Consider the following 15,302-nt stretch of genomic DNA (forward strand, 5'->3'; position numbering starts at 1 on the left):
AATGTTAAAAAAACCTTATAAAAATGAACAAAATATTTCTCAAAAGATCTTATAATTAAGGCTAAAATATGGCATTGGTCCCTGCAAATATGTCCAGTTTTGGTTTTAGTCCCTGCAAATTTTTTTTATAGTTTTTAGTCCCTGTAAAATTAATTTTTTTTGGAAATGGTCCCTGTCCCCAATTATGTGATGATTTGTCACTTTTGTGCATATGTGTCATATGATGATTGTGCTTACTTGTCCAGTTGGCATCCACGTGGCAAGACACTCATTTTAAAATCATTTTTAATCATTTTTAATAAAAACAATATTATTTTTTATAATTCAAAAACAATAATTATTTTTTAATTTAAAAATAATAATAAAATAGATACAAAAGGGGAAAAACGTTAGAGTTCCTCCCTTTCTTCTGTCGATCTCAATCGCCATCCTTTCTGCTTCTGCTTCTTCAAAATCAATCGTGTAAGTGTTATTCTTCTATTCATTCGATCCTGTTATGGTTGTTATTCGTCTTGACTGTTTGGTTCATTTCGTTTCCTTTCCATTCGTTTCATTTTTTGGACTGTTGCGGTTTCGTAATCGACGGCTTTGATTTGCAGGTTTGCCTGGGTTTTGGGTTAAGCAACAATCGACGGCTGGGATTGGTTGAGATAGCTGTAAAGTGTAAGTTCACTAAAAAAAAACCTATATTTATGGTTAAAATTTGAAGTAGTTGTGTGTATATATGTGTTTTGTCGTTTTCTTAGTGGGGACCACCATGATTCTGATTTGAATTTTTTTTCTTTCGTGATTTGCATGTGGTAGTATGGCAATTACTGTAGGGTTTCATCATGGGGGGTCTTTTGTAAAGGACTGGATTATCTATTACAATGGTGGTCAAGAGTCAGTAGTAGAGTTTGAAGATGATAAATGGTGTTATTTTGAAGCTTATAGATTAGTGAAAGACTTAGTCAAAGCGTTTAAGTATGGAGATAAATTTAGGATGTGGTGGCAGATTGAAGAAGAAGTAGGTTTTAGAGTGGTTAGGGTGGATGAGGATGCTACTAATATAAAGGAATATGCAACTAGAAAAAAATGCAAGGTTAACATATATGTTGAGCATGATGTGGCTGATGTGGATGGTTTGGTTAGTCTGCCTAATTTTGTTGATGCAGATGAATTGGTTAAAGATATAGGTAATGAAATAGTTGTTGCAGAGGACCTGGCTAAGGATAATGGGAAGTGGAAGGGGAAGGAAAAGGTTGTTGAGTGGGAAGATGATGGAATGGAATCTGTTAATGGAGGGTCAAGTAGTGATGATGATGTTAGGGGTATAATTTTAGATGATAGTGAAGAAGAAAGAGGGCTAGGAAAGGATGATGGTTTTAACTTTAAGTTTTCCCCACCTATGAATGGTACAAATAGAGTGATAATTGAAGGTAATGGGTATAGAGTGAAAAAGAGAGCATGTAAAAGCCCAACCAAAAAGAAGACCCCATCCAAAAAGAAGGCCCCAAACAAAAAGAAGAGTCCAACCAAAAATGATGCAAGAACCAGGGCTGATGGTGCAATGTTGTTGTTAGATGATGTTCAGATTGTGGCTGATTATGTAAGTGATGAGTTGGGTAGTAGTGACCCTGATGATTTTGACACTGAAAAAGCTCCAGAGTATGAGAGGTTTAGAATGGAACATACGCATAAAAAATTTAAGTTCAAGATAGGCATGGAGTTCAGTTCTTTAGAGGAGTTCAAAGATGCTATAAGAGAGTGGACAGTTATCAATGGGTATGAGTGTAAGTTTTTGAAAAACGACAAGAAAAGATGTAGGGTGGTTTGTAAGTCAAACACATACTGTGAGTGGATGGCTTTATGTAGCCAAGTGGGTGAGCAGCACACCTATAGGATTAAAACATTGGGTGGGGACCACACATGTGCAAGGACAGGTGAAAATAGATCTGCTACATCCAAGTGGGTTACAAAAGCTATTGTACCTAAAATGATGTGCACTGAGAGTATGAGAGTCACAGACATCATAACAGATATGAGGACGAATCATGGTGTTGGTATCACCTTTTGGAGGGGTTGGAAGGCAAAGGTGCAAGCAAGAAACATCATTGATGGAGATTCAGCAAAACAATATTCAAACTTATGGAGATATGCAGCTGAAATTAAGAGGGCCTCTGATGCTAACTCAGTGAAAATTAATGTTGTTAGATCTATACCAACCCTCCAACCCAGATTTGGATCTTTTTATTTTTGCTTTGAAGGTTGTAAACAAGGGTTCTTGAATGGTTGTAGACCCTTCATAGGTGTAGATGGATGTCATTTGAAAACACAATATGGCGGGCAACTTCTGATAGCTGTGGGAAGAGATGCTAATGACCAATATTATCCTCTTGCTTTTGGAATTGTTGAAGTTGAGAATACTGAATCATGGAGGTGGTTTTTAACTCTTTTACTAGAGGATATTGGAACTGAGAAGAGATGGGTATTTATATCTGATCAACAAAAGGTAAATATATTAATTCTACATCAATCAATTTGTTTATCTAATAAGATTAATTAACATTTACTAATTTGTTTAGATGTTTTTTTGTCAGGGACTTATGTCTGTCTTTGATGAGATGTTTGAGGTTGTTGAACATAGACTTTGTCTCAGGCACTTGTATGCAAATTTTAAGAAAAAATTTGGAGGAGGGTCAGCAATTAGAGACTTGATGATGGGGGCATCCAAGGCAACTTATTACCAAGCTTGGGAAAAAAAGATGCAACAGTTGAAGGCAATCGATGTACCAGCATGGGAGTGGCTTATGCTTGTGCCTACCAAGCTTTGGTGTAAGCATGCCTTCTCTTTCTATTCTAAGTGTGATGTTTTAATGAACAACTTCTCTGAAGCTTTTAACTCAACAATATTGTGTGCAAGAGATAAGCCTCCAATTACCATGTGTGAGTTTATTAGGACATATTTGATGAATAGGATTGCAACTATTAGGTATAAACTAACTTCATGGCAACAAAAGGTAATGCCAATGCCTAAGAAAAGATTAGATGTTGAGATTGAAAATAGTAGAAGTTGGATTCCTATTTGGAGGATGGATGATGAGTTTGAAGTTAGTAAGCTTTATGAAGGTTTTAAGTACATAGTTGATATTGGAAAGAGAATATGTACTTGTAACTTTTGGCAATTAGTGGGTATTCCCTGTAGGCATGCAATTGCTGCAATGGGTAAAAGGTCTCAAAAACCCGAGGATTATGTGGATGACTGTTATTCAAGAGCAACTTATGAAAAATGTTATAGCTATAGTGTAAGTGCCATTAATGGAGAAGACATGTGGCCAGTTGTTGATGTGGAAGAAATGTTGCCACCAACTTATAAGAGGGGTCCAGGAAGACCAAAAAAATTGAGAAGAAGGGAAGCTGATGAAGAGACAGCTGGTAAATATAAGAGGCAGTGTACTAGATACAGATGCACCAAGTGTCGTGAGGCTGGACATAATCACAGATCATGCAAAAGTACTCAGGTTAACCCAATTGCACAAAAGCGGAAGGTATAATTTGTTTACAATATTTTGTTAGATTTAAGTTTATATTAGACTATGTAATTTATTTACCTAATGATTTGTTATTCAACAGAGGAAACCACCAAGGTCTGTGCCAGATGCACAAAATGCACCTTCTGAGAATGTCCAAGATGTGCAGGATGCACAAAATGAAAATGCACAAGATGCACAAAATGAAACTGCACCTTCTGGTAAGGCACTTGTTGCTAAAAATGCTGCTAAAAACGTGTCTGGTAGAGTTGTGGCTGCTACTAAGGGGTCTGCTAAAGTTATGTCTTCTAAATACAAGCATGTTAAGCCTGCTGCTACTAAGGGTGCAGCTGTTACTAGGCCTGTAGTTGTTAATAAGCCCGCTGCTAAACCTGCTCATAAAGCTTCTCATAAACATGTTGCTGTCATTAAGCCTGGCTACAAGTTTAAGTCTACTACTGATATTTCTTCTACTTCTACTTCTATGTTTGTTACAAGTGCTAATGCTGCTACTTCTATGTTTGTTAACCCTCATTTCAAGGTTCCAGCAAAGGTATGATTAATCTTGCCAATTTAACATGTTTACTTCTAAGTTTATGGTGTGATTAATCTGAATCTAAATCATGTATCTTTTCTTGACAGAAAAAATCTGAAATCATATATGATGTTACTCAGCTTAAAAACAAGGCAAAGACCACCATGTCATGAAAAGGGAGAACTTGTGATGGATCAAGAACAAATTCAAGCTCAAAGGTGCCAATTTACAACCTTAACAACCTTAGAAGGAGTGGAAGAACCTGCTACTTTGGTCCACAACCCAAATTAGGTGCACTAGGGACTCTAGAGACCAACCCAATTGGAATAGATGAGGGAGATGGAGTGCTAAGTCAGGAGAACCATCCATGAAGAACCTGCTACTTTATTTACATATTTTCATCTTAATGTAATGGCTGAAACAATGCCTTTTATTTTGATGTTATGGCTTAAACATTGTCTGCTATTTTGATGTTATGGCTTAAAACATTGCCTTTAAGTTAATGCTACAATGTGTTGGCTCATGCCATTTCTTTTAGTTTTATGTTATGTTAATGCTACAAGGCTTACGTTAATGCTACAATGTTATGGCTACAATGCCTTTTAGTTTAATGTTATGTTAATTCAACACAATCAATATAACAAACAACACAAATTTTTCATTCATTAAACACAAGGTTACATCAGGGTTCATACAACTCTTACTTATAAACATCAATTAAAAATCAACTAACACAGACAACCCACTAATATAATACATACACAGAGAACCAACTAGACCAAACACAATCAACTAACATCAATTCTTAACAAACCAACCAAAGACAATCAAACTAATGAGCATGGTTTTCTTCTTCTCATCCTCGTATCTCGCCTTCCACTTTGCAATTTCCTTCGACTCGAATGCCTTCATCAATGGTTTCACATTTTGTGCAGACTTGTGCTTGGTTTCCATCCGCCGTTGCGACACTTCCAGAACCTTCTCCCTTGATTCGCATAAGTGTTATCAACGTAAATCTTCATTGGCAAACAACATCCACAAGCAGGTAACATAACCGAAAAATGTTCCAACCCGTTTGGTTGAGTTCGAACTGGCCTATGACTCTCTCCCCATTCCTTGAAATCGAATATGACTGTGAACCTCCTCTACTACCCGAATAACCTCTGCTACTGCTCATTGTTGGTTGGCCGTCTGGAAATGCGAAGAAGATGGAAGGAAGGATGTGCGAAGATGACAGTGAACAAAGATGGAAGGATGATTGAAGAAGAACGAAATATTGTATTCGATTTATGCTTCCGAACAGGTTGGATTGAAGATTGAAGATTGAAGGAAGGAAATTGGAGGAGATCGACAGAAGAAAGGGGGAAAATGAGGAACCCTAATGTTACGTTTTTTCCCCCTTTTGTATCTGTTTTATTATTATTTTTTAATTAAAAAATAATTATTGTTTTTGAATTATAAAAAATAATATTGTTTTTATTAAAAATGATTTTAAATGAGTGTCTTGCCACGTGGATGCCAGCTGGACAAGTAAACACAATCATCATGTGACACATATGCACAAAAGTGACAAATCATCACATAATTGGGGACAGGGACCATTTCCAAAAAAAAATTAATTTTACAGGGACTAAAAACTATAAAAAAAATTTGCAGGGACTAAAACCAAAACTGAACATATTTGCAGGGATCAATGTCATATTTTAGCCTATAATTAAAGATGTAGGTGGCACTAACTTTTATCGGAGTTTTTAAACTTAATTTAATTTCGGGTTTGTGATATACTATCTTTTATTTTTTTTGGTGGGTCCGTATTCTTTTTCTCCTTCTTAGCTGGTCGTCACTCTCCACATTAATATGTTAAAGTTTTTTTTGTTGATAAATTATTTATTTATTTTTTTAAGAAATTTATTTAATTTTTGACAAATTGTTGATGATTTTTTTTTTTGCCAAATGTTGATAAATTTATATTAGTCGAGTTATTTTTATATAATATCTATTCAAAGTTCTATATTCCACGACGTCATTAGTACCCCTTCCAATCTTCAAGAAGGTTCAAACATTTTGTCCTCTTCCCAAATCCCACACCTTTACGGTACCGTGTCTCCATCCTCCTATTATTGACCTGCAAATTGGAAGAAAAACAATACACCATTAAATCACGCATTTACGCATAAGGATTAATTCAACAATTATACAAATCAAAAAGAATAATCCCATTTTTCAACAAACGAATAATCTTTGCAAAATAATTCCTCAAAAAAAAATCTTTGCAAAATAAAAAGAATACCAGTTAAACCATATAATCACGTCACGCTAAATGTGAATGAATTGAACGAATCTCACGCAAAAACGAAGACTGACTTTGGCAAACGGAATCTTAACCATCAAAAGCGACACGCATATGACACGTCACAAAAATTATGTCCAAATCAGACGGTGGCTAACGGAAACCTAAATTTCACAAAAAAAAAAAAAAACAAGTCCATGTCCAAAAAAAATAGAACCTCAACCACGTCTGAAAATTTATAAAATTTCACTCAAATTCAACTTTTTTTTGTTCTTCGTTGAATGTTTTTTTTCTCATTCATATACTGATTCAGCTTCGAATTTGGTTCCACGTATTTACTGCAATTATATGTAATTAATTTATAAAATAAAATATGGTCTAAGTCCTTAATGGCAGTAATTATTGAAACGAGGCCCATAATACACAGGCCTTGGGCTTCTCGGGCTTCCCTGTAACTGGCCCATATAGCAACAAGCTTTCGCAGATCCATTCCGAACGCCGCCGATCGAATACCCTACCGGAGCTCTCGGCGAGCGGCTGTGACGTCCGATCCGATACGCCACCGCATACGGTAGCGATTCAGCGGAGGTATGAGGTGATCTGGCCGGAGACAAACTGGCATTTGACGATGAAGATGATAGATCAGGTGAAACTTTCAAACTCGATTTCGGCTGCGAAAGAATTGCTTTGATCTTCAACGGATGAGTTAGTTTCAACGAGGCACGTTCGTATTCGTCGATTATGTTGGTTAAATCTTCATCGTTGGTGATGGAAATCAACGTTTCTAAATCTCCGTTTGGTAATTGACACCGTAAAGTCACAGATGAACCGCACAATTCTTCAAGCTTCACCATCAATTCTGCAAAATATCAACAAAATCGATGAGTATAACGAACGAAGAGAAGAGAGAAATTCGAAAGAGAGAGATGATAATACTCGAAGATGCGAACCTGAGAATGAAATGGAACGATCGACGGCGAGGACTCTGGTGTGACCGCCGACGTAACGGAGTTCACCGTCGGTGGAGCGAAGGCGGATCTTGCCACCGTAGCTATAGAGAATCTTAATAGTGTTTGAGGGTTTAGATTCCATGACAAGTTGTTGTGACTCAGTGAGTTGTGTGGAAAAGTGAAAAGAATATTCGAAGATTCTAGAAAGAAAGAGAGAAAGGGATGAGGAGAGGAGAAGAAGTGTTTTCTTCTGCGTTAGAAGGTTGAGGCTTGAAACTTTGGTATGTGATTTTCGGGTGTATTTATAGGCTGAATTCAGAGCCAAAGGTCTGATTTTTTTTTATTAATTAAATATTTTTACGTAATATTAGATGATTTTTTACGAGACTATTATTAGTTAATTATTTAATATTTTAATTGAGAAAGAAAAAGAGAGGAAGCAAGAATTACACACACACAAAAGAAAGAGCAAGGAAGAAAAAACGTAAAGTGGATACCGACTTGGAATGTTTGTTAAGGTGTTTTTAACTAACCACTGTGCATTCGCCACTTGGACTATATTCCTATATATGCGGATATTCGTTTCTTTTTCGCTTTCCCGGAAGGAATGCCAAATTTTCGTTCAAAATAGTGATAGCCTAGTCAAATACTACTAGTTTATTTAACTTTTAAAAACAACCAAAGATTAATTTTAATACAAATAATTGTTTTACAGTCAGGGGCGGTTCCACCTCTTAGTGAGGGCGTGCACCTACACACCCTAGAATTTTAAAAATTACTGCAATTATATAAGTTAAATTGCACTTGCACATCCTGGATTATATGTCTTGCACCAACACAAGTTTAATCTAAAGATTTTGCATTCAACAAATGCTTTTTGTCTCACCTGACACGGAACAGGCGTTGCACATACAATATTTTTCACTTCTCTACTGTCAGCACTTAGCTTTTGGTTTGTTCAAGATGAATTTAGATTACCTTTTACCCACTATTTTCATTTTACTCAATTATTATCATCTTCTTTTTATACAATGTCCGATATAAAATACTCTTTCCAGTCACATTCATAAACAATGTTTTTTTTTTCTTCAGATTCATTAAATAAGTGATGTATCTGAACTATATTATACTTGAGATACATCGATTATTTAGTGAATAAAAAAATAAAAATTGTTTATACATATGACCAGATGGAGTATTTACTAATTTAATTTAAAAAATTATCATTTTGCTTTTTCAATGTGATATTAATTGTTTTTTCTTATTATAGTTCTAAATTATATTGTCTTCGCTGCTTTTCAATTAGGGAAATGTTAACGAGTGTCTCTGGAACACTCTTTAAGGACCATTAATAGTAAGTTTTTATGAAAATATGTGTAACTAATGTATTGAAATTTGTAACATTTACTTTTTTTAAGGAATATTTTTTATATTTGGGATCTTTAAAGAATATTCCGAAGACACTCGTTAACAAGACCCTTTAAATTATTGTATTTCATTATCAATTTATCACAATACTTATAAGACAAAGGGTCATGCATAACAATATCATGTCCCTTTAAATTTTGTCATCCAAGACAAAAATGTTTGCACCCCGTGATCCAAGGTCCTGGATCCGCCACTATTTACGGTGTAAGATACTCTTAATAAATTAAATAAATTACTAAAATATTCATGTGTGTATTAGAGTTTGGTGTCTTAAAAAAACTCTAATTTACTCATGTGTAGTATATGTCACTCTTCTCTCTTTTTTCTCTCAAGATTCTTTCAAAAATTTATCTTCCTCTCCACTTCTTATGCGACTAGGTTTTTTCTTCTCCTTCGTCTTTTTTTCTCTCTCTTCTTCTCTTAGCATTATTACTTGTTTATGATTTTAGATTTTTTTGGCTTTCTAATTTTAGAGGAATACAAATATTTCAACCCTTTGTTTATAATATCAATCAATTATCAAGAATTTGTATGAATTATGTAATAATCATATGCATTATGGTATGATGAATTTGCTTGGGATTATGCAAGAATCATGATTTTTGTTTAGATTATGGTAAGGATTATGAGATTTGAATGGAATATGTTATGTATGGATCTTTAAAAGTTGAAGTTTGTAGGTAATTAAAAAAGTATTTTTTTTTACAAAAAAAATTAATTCAAAAATTCATGGTACCCGCGAATATCCGTGACTACCTAAATACCCATGAGTTGCCCGTATAGAGATACCCGCACGGGGACGGGCACTGATACCATACCATATTTATCCAACGGGACAAATACGTATATCATTACTATCTGTATTCATGGATACCCATTAACATCCTTAGTTATCAGTAAGATAAATGATATTTGTACAACTTTTGTGACAACTTTCTCTCTCATACTTACATTACATTTTTTATTTTCTCTCTTTATTACTTTGATTTTCGTGTCAATACATACTTTTCTTTGTAAAAACAATGTTGTCTATTTGACTGTCAAACAAATAGATGTTCAAATAACACTACTCTATCAGTAAGGTGGTATGCTCTATCAACAAGGTTAGCAGAAATTGCATTCATGATCTGTAAACTAAATTCATATGTATCAATTTGTTCACCATTGATTAATCTTGATGTTTAAATTATCACAAACAACAATTATACATTTTTTTTTAAGGAACAATTATACATTTGATTACCTCTAAAAAAAATAACAAATGCATTTTATTACAATTCCATTTTATGTTTTATTGTTTTGATCCTTTTTTTTTTTTCATTTACCGTTTTAAAAGGTCGAAAAAGATAAACTTTAAAATAAATAATAATACACGACCATTTATTTTTCAGTAAGAAAAATAAGAAAGTATTGAAGAAAAAACAAATAAAAAAACTATGGAAGCACCTTGAAATGGCTCCACGTGAGCTCAGATTGTGTGGCATAAGGTTCCACGTGCAATCATTTAAGGAATGCACCTCCCACCCACACGGACCACACCTAGGCATGACAATGGGACGGGATGGAACGAGTTTTACCTTTCTCGTTCGCGTACCCTAGTCCCATGTACTTACTCGCTACCTTACCCATATTCAATGGAGGCGAAAAATCGAATCTCGTATTCGTCCTCGACGGGTTCGGATATCTCATCCCCATCCCCGCAGTGGATATTTTCTAAAATAAAAATAAAAACATTTTTCAGCCTTGAGTGAGGGCTATGTTGTAATGCATTATCCAATAAAGAGATGGTGGTGATCGATAACTATAAGGATAAAGAAGAGAGAGGTCGAGAGTGTGAGATATGGAAGGAGAAACAATAGAACTATGATAAGTGAGTGTTATGTGAAAGACCGAGACCCTAATTGTGTAAGTGAAATGATTTAGTTTGAGTTTCTATTAATTCTACATTCATGACGGATTTGGGTATGAGTTCGGGATGGGTACTGATATTCTCGTTACCTGTCTTGTACCCATGTTTTAAAATCGAGGAAAAAACTCAAACTCAAACCCATACCTAAATCCAGTCAAAACGGAAAAAAATCCGTCAAATTGGGTTTGGTTCGGATGAGTATCCGAGTGTATGAGTTTTCTTGTATGGCCACACCTAGTAAGTAACACATGTTCGAAGATTATTGATTCATGCTCACATTGTATTCCTTCAAAAATAAAAGATATTCCAATAATTCCTTAAAAAAACGATATTCAAATAATTATTTGTGACAAAGGGTAATATTTTTTATTGGATAAAAACAAAAGACATGTGGACGAACAAGGAGAATAAGAACACTATACAAGTATAATAATAAAGTTGTTTTAAGGGTTGTTGAAAAATAATTGTATAAATATCATCATTTATCTATATCAAAAGTTAGTACCTTTTCCGTCTCACATTGAACAATTTAGTTGACTCTTTTACATTTGTCAAAACATAATCTTAACTATGAATATATTTCATTATTTTTTCAAAAAAGTATAAAAAAAAAATCTACGGTATACTAAAAAATTTGAGTGTATTGTTACACCAAATCTTTAAATTAATAGTTAAATTAATTATTTTTTTAAGATTTTTTTTATCATTTATGATTCTAATAACTAAATCTAAGTTACCAAAAACATCTAAGATTTTTTTTTGTACTTTTATTACTCGTAATAGATAATATATATTATTTTTAAGGATAAATGTAAAAAAAAAAAAAATTAGTATAACTAATGAAATAATGTTTTTCTAAAATATAAATGTCAACAAGTAACTCTTTATTTCATAAAATGATCGTCAATATATATAATTAGACAGTTAGACTATCCATACACATAAATTTTATGGATGTATCGTAGAAGTTCCCAAAAAATTATATTGAAAAAATATTCATGAGACAAATCTGATATCTTATATACTACCACTTGTTTTTGTATATCAATTAAAAGAAGATGAAATACTCATAAAATTAAGAAGAATTGAGCCATATTCATACAACTCATCATGATTAAATTCCGTGTCATTTACAATAAGCTTAAATATGTAAAAGGTCCCTATAATTGAGGTGTTTTTGCTTTTAGTTCTTGTATCTTTTTTTTTTTTTTTTGTGAAACAGCACTTGGATTCTATTAACTTTTTGGAATTGGTCCCTAACGTAATCTTCCGTTAAAAAAAAGTTGTGTTGTCTAACAGAGGCACACATGTCACTTGTTAAGTTGTCAAGATACGCTTACGTGACATGAGAGACGATAATTGTTGTGATTAGAGGGACTAAAACCAAAAACGGAAATTTACATAGGGATGAAATTAAAAAACATAATCATTGAATTTTGATTAAAAACCAATCTTTCCATCTTCTTAATCTCTGTGTTCTTTCTTCTTTGTATCTTCCCTACCTTATCCTTCATACCTTACGCCTTAAAAGGAAAAACTCATTCCCTTCGAACAATGTCTTCTCATTTCATTTCTCAACCATCATCAATTGAGTTGCCTATATATAGTTGCAATAAAATAACGAGGATGTTCATCTCCAATTCACATGACAATCCTAAAAGAAGATATTGAAAATGTCCAACCTTTCATCTCCAATTCACTTGGGTGTCTAAAGGATCAGCCTCACGAGAAACAAGATGTTGTGAGCCAATAATCACATTGGAAGCTGTCAATATATGATCTATAAAGTGTTGAGGAATAGCAGCATGACCTCCTTTTCCACTTCTTTTTACTTCAAAGAAGCCACTTTATGCGAATATTGGGACAAACCTAGATTCCATCTCACTTATTGGTAATTTCAGATCAATATGTAATTCAAAGATAGCAAAAACATTTTCTAATCCTTCAATATCTTTTGACTTTAATTGCCTCTTATTAACCACTCAAGCCCCAACTAGTTAATTAAGCAAAATAGAACACTAATATAAAATAAAGGAAACAAAAATAAAGAAGCAAACACAAATTAAAGATCTCACTTGTATCTCTTTTTCATGTTGTTTGAGAATCTTTGTAGCACCAAGTAGCATGACAACATGAGCATCACGACCACACTCATGCATCTTTCCAATTATGGACAACCCAATTATGGATTCTCATGAACCTTCTCTGATATTGATCATTCAATCATAAACTTTAGGATTCTTGACAATGTCTAGAAAATTGTTGAATGAGGAATTATGCATTGCTGATGACAAAATTTGTGTTACAAACTTACAGCAAAGACATGTAATATGATGATAAATAAATGGTAACATATGAATTTGAAGTAAGAAGAAGTGATTTGTTTTGGTGAAGCTGAAATTGTTGATAAAGAAGAAAAAATAGAAGGACGAAGAAGGTCTAGTTTTTAAATTTTAAATTTTGATGTTTACGTTTTATCAATTCCATCCCGCTGCAATTTTGTATTTTTGGTTTTAGTCCCTCTAATCACAACACTTACCATCTTTCATGCCACATAAGCGTGTTTTGCCAACTCAGCAAGTGATATGCGTGCCTCTGTTAGCCATCACACCATCTTTTTAACGAAAGTTGATGTTAGGGACCAATTTCAAAAGGTTAACAAGATACAAGGGTTGTTTCGCAACAAAAAAATATGCAGAATTGTTATCAATATCAATTGAGGCTTAGAAGAATTTACCTTTGAAGAAGTATCTCCCTAACCGCACAAATTGTTATCAATATCAATATTCGATTGATTAACAACTAGACTTTTGTCCCGTGCTATGTCTGTTATAAATGAATATCATTATATTCTCTTACAACCAATAATGAATCCGTTATTGACATATGAACCTAAAGGTAATAAAGCATAATTTTGCATGTTAAATATATAGATAGATTTATTATGAACTAATAGTATAAGATGAGAAATGTATCACCAAATTCCAATGTTTCCTAAAGAATAATTCAGAAAAATTAGAACAATATTCGATTGTAATTGAATAATGTCAAACATGTTTCTTCAGCCAACATGAATTATTATGAATTGGTAATATAAGATGAGCAATGTAAGTAGAAAATGGTGCAAAATAGATTCGATAAAAAGAAGTGTATAACAACAGTAGGATAAAAAAAACGGCTTTAGTTTAAGAATACATAAACAAAACAAAAAAAAACTTAAAAAATCAAGAAACCTTTCAAGCAAATTAGCACATCAGCAAAATCTCGATCCTTTGCAAATATAACAAAGTTCTATAAACTCGACATCTTGATCTTTATGTTACAAAGCTTGAAAACAAAAATGATTGTTATCTTATTATCAAAACACATGCATCAAACATTTAATCATTGAGTGGCTCAAGACCAATGAAAAACGTGTGAGTGGGTCAGAGTTTAAATGGTTCAAGACTAACGCAGGAAAACAATAAATTGGAGGGAAATGACTTGATATTCAAAGATAAATTTGTCATTTCGATGTTAGGGCTGCAATTAGAGCTAGGGATTTGGAGTAATCAGACCACCTTTGAGTTATATTAAGTAAGAAGATTAATCATATTTTTCGTGAAATCCGAAGAAAAATAAAAAAGATCAATGCTCTATCAATAGTTCCCTACTCATGTATTTGGCTGAACTGAAGTAGAAAATATAAAGTATCTGATTGGTGGATCGTGGTACCAAACTTTTGTTGTGTTTGCGTTCTTAAATATTTGCTACAGTTTGCAATTCTCGTAAACAAACAATAAACAATTCAATCACTGGTTAGCTTTATTAATAAATTAATTTTTTTGAGCAAAAAATATTTTAATTAATTTGATTATTGGTCTAATAATCAACAATTTTAATGATTTTTCTTTTTTACAAAGGTAAATCTCTTTTCATTAACAACAATAGTTTGAATGAGTGTAAGAATTTGAATGAAAAGTTGAACATAGGCCAAAGAAGTGGTCGTTCTATAGAGAGTATAAGCAACCTTATTTGATTACCTCGGAATAAATTGGACATGCAAGTTTGTGAATAAAGAAGAGAAAGTACTTCTACAATCTCTTATGACAATGTCAAAGTCAGATTCTTCGTTTCTAATACAGTTAAACCTAGCGACTGCTCTATTTTTTTTAAGAAGCTATCAACTACTCTATTGAAATCTAACCCAATTCACATTATTAACATGCAATTCCTCGACCCATTTTAAAGCATATAACAAGCTCATAGCTTCCTCTCCATCTACACTAAACATTGAAAAAAAAAACATTGTGTTTGAGTTAACACAAAGCTACCTTGACCATCACATATAACATACCGATACCGTATTTAGAGGTGTTCAAATCCAAAACGATTCAAATGAAAACCACATACGAATAAAAAATATAGAAGATCGCAAAAAACCAAATATTTTTGGATACGTTTAGATGTTGTTTGTAAAAGCCGCTAGGATCGAATCAAATTTTTGATCACTTTTCAAAACCAAACCAAACCAAACCAACCGCAAAATAACTTTTAATACTTATTTATTCTTTTATTAGTATTATATACTGCATTAAAAAGAGTATTAAAAAATGAATGTGGCTAGTTTTAAATATTATTGCTAGCACTTCTCTTTAATACATTGCTTATTAGTTTTGTTAGGCAGTGTGTTGTATGGAAA

At 33.2% G+C, this 15,302-nt stretch overlaps 2 protein-coding genes across 3 annotated transcripts; one reads left to right on the top strand and one right to left on the bottom strand.

Annotated features, from left to right (window-relative positions):
• Window positions 1-790: 790 nt before the first annotated feature.
• Window positions 791-4,565, top strand: LOC112419982 (uncharacterized). The gene is made up of 4 exons (XM_024778435.2): window positions 791-2,491; window positions 2,580-3,527; window positions 3,613-4,062; window positions 4,152-4,565. The coding sequence occupies exons 1-4, from the start codon at window positions 806-808 to the stop codon at window positions 4,215-4,217; spliced, it is 3,150 nt and encodes a 1,049-aa protein (XP_024634203.1). The 5' UTR covers window positions 791-805; the 3' UTR covers window positions 4,218-4,565.
• A 1,273-nt stretch (window positions 4,566-5,838) lies between these two features.
• Window positions 5,839-7,564, bottom strand: LOC11414328 (uncharacterized). Of its 2 annotated transcripts, XR_005645199.1 has the most exons (3): window positions 7,285-7,564; window positions 6,335-7,193; window positions 5,839-6,169 (listed from the first exon to the last, which is right to left on the bottom strand). XR_005645199.1 is itself a non-coding variant. In XM_003601143.4 (2 exons), the coding sequence occupies exons 1-2, from the start codon at window positions 7,424-7,426 to the stop codon at window positions 6,721-6,723; spliced, it is 615 nt and encodes a 204-aa protein (XP_003601191.2). In that variant the 5' UTR covers window positions 7,427-7,564; the 3' UTR covers window positions 5,839-6,720. The 2 variants fall into 2 exon arrangements, 1 of the variants encoding a protein (XP_003601191.2); XM_003601143.4 differs by having other exon boundaries at window positions 5,839-7,193.
• Window positions 7,565-15,302: the final 7,738 nt, after the last annotated feature.

This window comes from Medicago truncatula, chromosome 3 (genome assembly GCF_003473485.1).
Source record: "Medicago truncatula cultivar Jemalong A17 chromosome 3, MtrunA17r5.0-ANR, whole genome shotgun sequence".
NCBI classification, from domain to species: Eukaryota; Viridiplantae; Streptophyta; class Magnoliopsida; order Fabales; family Fabaceae; genus Medicago; species Medicago truncatula.

What these genes read in the sequence shown, in the direction of transcription:
- LOC112419982 (XM_024778435.2), top strand. Translation starts at nt 806, where the DNA reads ATGGCAATTACTGTAGGGTTTCATCATGGGGGGTCTTTTGTAAAGGAC. An exon ending in TTATATCTGATCAACAAAAG is followed by an intron (nt 2,492 to 2,579) that starts GTAAATATATTA and finishes TTTTTTTGTCAG; the next exon opens with GGACTTATGTCTGTCTTTGA. An exon ending in ATTTCAAGGTTCCAGCAAAG is followed by an intron (nt 4,063 to 4,151) that starts GTATGATTAATC and finishes TTTTCTTGACAG; the next exon opens with AAAAAATCTGAAATCATATA.
- LOC11414328 (XM_003601143.4), bottom strand. Translation starts at nt 7,426, where the DNA reads ATGGAATCTAAACCCTCAAACACTATTAAGATTCTCTATAGCTACGGT. An exon ending in TCGTTCCATTTCATTCTCAG is followed by an intron (nt 7,194 to 7,284) that starts GTTCGCATCTTC and finishes GATATTTTGCAG; the next exon opens with AATTGATGGTGAAGCTTGAA.